At 25.0% G+C, this 5,839-nt stretch overlaps 1 protein-coding gene across 3 annotated transcripts; it reads right to left on the reverse strand.

Annotated features, from left to right (window-relative positions):
* Positions 1 to 428: 428 nt before the first annotated feature.
* On the reverse strand, positions 429 to 5,558 carry LOC145194653 (collagenase 3-like). 3 transcript variants are annotated; one of them, XM_090080519.1, is made up of 10 exons: positions 5,485 to 5,558; positions 4,512 to 4,643; positions 4,163 to 4,289; positions 2,750 to 2,868; positions 2,402 to 2,636; positions 2,071 to 2,292; positions 1,590 to 1,845; positions 1,243 to 1,376; positions 1,005 to 1,148; positions 430 to 748 (listed from the first exon to the last, which is right to left on the reverse strand). In XM_090080519.1, the coding sequence occupies exons 2-10, from the start codon at positions 4,590 to 4,592 to the stop codon at positions 561 to 563; spliced, it is 1,506 nt and encodes a 501-aa protein (XP_089936645.1). In that variant the 5' UTR covers positions 4,593 to 4,643; positions 5,485 to 5,558; the 3' UTR covers positions 430 to 560. The 3 variants fall into 3 exon arrangements, with proteins under 3 accessions (XP_089936646.1, XP_089936645.1, XP_079928453.2); XM_080072327.2 differs by lacking the exon at positions 5,485 to 5,558 and having other exon boundaries at positions 431 to 748; positions 4,512 to 4,674; XM_090080520.1 differs by lacking the exons at positions 4,163 to 4,289; positions 4,512 to 4,643; positions 5,485 to 5,558 and having other exon boundaries at positions 429 to 748; positions 2,760 to 2,868.
* Positions 5,559 to 5,839: the final 281 nt, after the last annotated feature.

Raw genomic sequence — 5,839 nt, forward strand, 5'->3', positions numbered from 1 at the left:
GGAAATCACTTAAGACGGTTCTAGTTTCTTTAGAGGTATACAAAAGCTCAAAAGGCAAGCATGTCCAAAAGGTAAGAATGTCCAAAAACTAAAATAATCATTATTTAACTCTAAAGGCCATGAGAGAAGCGACGTAGCTTTGAAGTATTTACTTTAAAAAAGCAGTGGAATCATAAGTTCAGTACTATTATTTAAATATTTAATTCGCGAAAATAATATAAACTAAATTTCGCACATTTTCAATAAAAAAGCCTAATAAATTTTTTAACATATATACATCGTTTTTGAAAACTAATATTTCTAAATATAATTTATAAAAAGAAAATGCTATGTCATCTATATATGTATCTACAAATATATATATATATATATATATATATATATATATAAATCTACATAAGGAGCTACGTATGTAAGTGTGTGTGTGTGTGTGTGTGTGTGTGTGTGTGTGTGTGTGTGTGTGTGTGTGTGTGTGTGTGTGTGTGTGAGTATGTTCACAAAAACGTTACTTCTCTTTAAAATCTAATATTCTACGATTATATACAAACATGATTTCTTCCTCAATTTAAATGAAGAATAAGCCAAATAAAAATAATTTGAAAGAGATTAGTTGGAAGACGCCAAGAAGAACTAGTGTAAAATCCTGAAGAAAGTTTATCTCTGCACTGAAAAAATGTATCCTGGAATAACAGTGGGTAACCATCCACTACTGCAAATCTTTTATTATCAAACCGATAATATTTCAATCCTAAAATAATGAAAATCAATAATTTTAAATTATAAAAAGTGATTTATTCAGTCAAAGTTAAAACTAAGGATGTATTATGAACTTTTAAACATAAATATTTGTTATAATTATCTTTTTTAACATAAATATTTATTATAGCTATCTTTTTATATTTTAACACAATTAAACAAAACACTTCATTTTTAAGAGAAAGAAAAACAAACAAACAAAAAAATTTATAAATATGAAACGTGAAACAAAATTTTTTAAAAGCTACCTTTAAAAAAGTATAAATTTCTATTACTCCATTCAAATACACCATCAATATTATCTGGAACTCCAATCCAAGAATCTTTAATTAACTTTGGGTAGCCTGGATCCACACGAAATCTTCTTTCATTAAAGCGCCAATATTTATTACCTAATTATTTAAAAAACATGCACACACAAAAAAATAATATGAAATTGTAAAAATTGAAGCTTGGAAAATCAGAAACAATTTTTTTAGGTCAAACCTTTAAAAAAGTATACTTTTCCACTTAAATGCCAACGCACAGCACCATCGAGATGAATCATATCATTTGTAAAACCTATTTTACTAGTATGACTAGGACCTTTGACTAGGCGGTCACCATAATATTCCCAGTAACTATCAATAAAAAAATAACATGCAAATTTAGTAAAATCCAACTAGAGTATAATATTGTTTAGAAATTTTAATGACACAAAATTTTACATTTCACATTTGAAAAATAAAAAAATTTCTACTAAATAATTTACAGTGTAAAGAATACTTTTTGAATAACAAAGGAAATTTATTGCTAACTCCACAATTGCATTAGCTGTTTAAGAAACAGCTTACCGATCACCATAAATAAATACAATGTGGCCATTCATCTTTGTAAATGACACATCTATTTGTTTAATACCATTGAACTTTGTATCAATAGACACTGGCTGCTCAGCTAAAGAAAGTCGATTATCAAATGTGTAGACAAACCCTTTGCTAACTACCACAACATAACCTCGGTGATCCATAGAAATCGCATCTACTTTTTCAATACAACGACTTGGTTGATTAAGAACTTTAGTAGGGAAGTTGTCAGTGTCAGGAATGCCTTAAAACAAATTAGTAATTATTTTTTAGCTTGGAACTTTACTAGTATAAAAATAAGACAAGATTTTATATTAAGAGATACATACTATAAAAAAAACAATGCAATTATAACAATTAACTGTATCATTGTAAAGTAAAAAACATTGTAACTGTTTTTAAATTCCTTTTTTTTTTTTAATTTAATTTATACTTAAAATTAACTTAAAATTTTTTTGAAATAACTTACCATATAAATACTGTATTCCTTTTTTGTCATCATCATTTAAAACTATATCTCTGCCATCATGTCTTTCATACCAAGGATACATAATAGCACCTTTTTCATTAGTGTGCTCCAAACCTAATGAGTGACCTAACTCATGCAAAGCAACCCATGATAAATCTTTACCTTCCATAGTATTCAAAGTAAAAAGCTCATCATCGTCAAAGTGTATATCACCAGACAATTCTAATATAACAATTATAATGATTTCAAAAACTAATTTTTTTCTCATTATAAATTTACACTCAAATTAATAATTTTAAAACCCAAAATATTTAAGTAACAAAAAATTTACCATGGGTACCAGGATAAAATGCATGTGCCAAAGTACCACCAGGCCCATCAAATGGGTAAGGATCACCATGACTGGAACGTGTAAACTTGATCATGATGTCTACTTCACCTTGCAATTGTTCAATAAACTTAAGTTTGCTGGCTATTTCCCATTTACGAAATGCATCTTTTATAGTTTTATAAATTTGATCTCTACTAAGGTCATTAGAGTAATTTAAAATACGGTATGTTAACACCTAAAAAGAAAAGTTGAGAAAGAGATTTAAAAAATAATAAGTGAAACAGATTTTATACACCATCTGAGAGTCCTTAAGAATAAAATTTTTTGCAAAATATTTCTGTTCTACACCTTTTTATACCATTTTCCCCCCTGTAAAACATATCTTTTAGTACGTAAACTGGAAATATGATCTTCCATACCACACCGTGGTTGATTAAACTTTTTGTTTGTACTTGGATCAAATGTTCCTGGTTTAAAAAGTAAAATAAAATAAAAAAACTTTATAACAAATATATAGCATGAATTATTTATCAATTTTACAAATTTTTCTAAAATTTTGGCAAAATATCATCAAGGATTTCTTTATGTTTCAACAAATCTAGATTTTTAATATATGTTTTAATACTTTCTAAAAAAAACATTTTATAATACTAAATTTAAAACTGAATAGTATACATCTAATATAAAAATACATTTAGTATATATATACACCTAATATATATATATATATATATATATATATATATATATATATATATATATATATATATATATATATATATATATATATATATATATATATATATATATATATATATATATATATATATATATATACATATATATATATATACATTATGGTACTAATTTTCAGATTGTATGTTATATTTATTTTATAGTTAGCCATTATATAAAAAAATTAATATATATTTACAAATCTTTAAAAGTTCATTAAATAAACAATAAACAATCTATTTTAAATGTTGCTTTGAGTCAAGACAAAAGTATCTGTAATAGGATATATCTATAACACTAATCACACTAAAATACAAATCTTTTTTCAAAACATGGTGTCTACAAATAAAAATTCAAAATAAAACGTTAACTTTCATGTAACAAATGAAAACTTTTTGGTTACAAACAATTTTAAAAGTAAAATTTTTTGCATTAAACCATGAGCTTATTTTCAAAATGGTGTATTTGGAATAATACACACAGCAAGCTGGTTACACCTACAAAAACATATCTAATAACAATAAAGCACATTAGTATTAAATGTGCTCTAAGTTTCAATAAAATTATATTCTTTTCTTCTAATCTTAACAAAAAATGGTAAAATATTTACTTCAAAAGTATATAAAGAAGAGTCACAATAAATAATCTCAGGAAAAATTAAAATGACAAATGCAAAAGAAATTGTTACAAATATCACAATGAAATTTTTTTTCTTGTACAGAAAAAGTTGATTGTATCAAAATTAAATTAATCTAATTTAATTTTTAAACAACTCAATTTAAAAAATAAACTCAATGTCATTAGTAATATTATTTTAATTAAAATCAGTATAAATGCTGATATAGAATAATGAATTTCAAATGCTTATATATGCTTTAAAACACATTTCTTGAAACAATTCATACTTTTTTAAAAAAATATGGAACAACTATACATAGACATATTTAACATAAAATTTGTACAATATAAATACCATACATTAGATTACATGTGTAAATTTCATATTGGTAATAAAATTTGTAAAACCTGTAATTGGCAAGCCAGCAAATTCTTGAAACTTCTTTAAAGCATTTACAAGCTCATCATTTGAAAATACTCTTTCACTGAATATGCCATCAAACTTAGGTAGGTATCCATTGAATTGTAAATAATTCTAAGCATTGAATTTATTGTTTAACTGAGTCATGTTTATACATATAAGACTATTTATCATCATTTTAAATAATTCTTAAGCAGTATTTCTCCCTCATTTCAAAATTAAAAAAAAGAAAGTTAAACAAGTTTCTTGATACTTAAAATAAAAATGGAAGTCTAAAATATGGAAAACCACAATTAATAATTAAGATTTTAAAGTAAAAAATATTTATACACTTACAATATGATCTGTTGTAAAGTTATTGAGTTCTCCGTTACTTTTCATAAAACATGTTATCAGACATACAATAAAAATAAACATTATTCTGAGGTGTAGATAGTAACAGTTAACAATTGGACTTTTAATTTTATTCTAAAAAAATATACATATATAAAGAATATGGATGAATATGGAAGCCAATATATTGGCTTAGATTAGTAAGGCACTTTCAGTCTAAAACTATACAAGCATAACATGAATATTTTTATGAAAAAAAGTTCCCGCGACTTTGTTTACATAAATTCTCCTTCTACGTTAAGTCCGAAAGAGAATTTCGTATTCCTTAACAACAATTTTTTAAAATAATGCTAATTCTATTTACACGTCACTGGTATTCACAAAGTCTGATTAAAGAGATAATACTTTTCGTTTCAAAATTTAATTTTCAAATTAAAAAAATCGCGTTAACAGTTGGTATTACTTTAAGCCTAAGAGTATACAGTATTATACAGCGGCTACGTTTCAATACGAGCGGATACGTAAATAAAGACTCATCGCCAAAGATAATTTCAAAACAGCGACTGTGTTGATAAGTAAAACATAGAATAAAAGAATGATGAATTTAAGTCTGAAAAAAAAAACAGCAAAATAAAAACATAGTTTTAGAAAATATAGTCCAACAGAAAAACTTATGATACATTACAGTATTTCAAGAGTGCAATAACTTTGAAAACTCATACGAAACAGTACCATTAAAAAAACATTGCATGGAGCTTTAATAGTCCCATAATAAAATATGTAGGAATAAAGGAAATAGTTGAGTATGGTGTAATCAACTGTATTATTGCAGAGTTAAACTTTCACACGACTTCGAATACACAAAAATCCAACCATGTTTAAACCGAATAATTTAGGTACCAAAAATAATTAACAATAGCGATAAAAAAGACGAATAAAAAGTTTACACTTAATTAAATAATAAATTCATACTCACGTCTTAAAGTCTTTATGTTCCTCTTTTAAACATAAAATATTTATTGAATTAAATACACAGTATTTTGAATACACAAAAGTCATTATGAGTAAAAGAAAAAAGAAAACTTGCGTCGAATGTTTTCTTTGGCTCACTATTCAAACATACAAAACAATTTTTATTCCCTTAATTTTAAGATCATTTAGTTTTCAAAATTTTCTTAAAAATAAATTCTACACGATTCGTACATTTATCACTCTTTTTTAGCCATGTATGTATGTATGTATGTATGTATGTATGTATGTATGTATGTATGTATGTATGTATGTATGTATGTATGTATGTATGTATGTATGTATGTATGTATGTATGTATG

The sequence above is a fragment of the Hydra viridissima genome, unplaced genomic scaffold (assembly GCF_058129835.1).
Source record: "Hydra viridissima isolate aposymbiotic clone 2 unplaced genomic scaffold, HvirCarnegie_v1 scaffold_2, whole genome shotgun sequence".
Classification (NCBI taxonomy): Eukaryota; Metazoa; Cnidaria; class Hydrozoa; order Anthoathecata; family Hydridae; genus Hydra; species Hydra viridissima.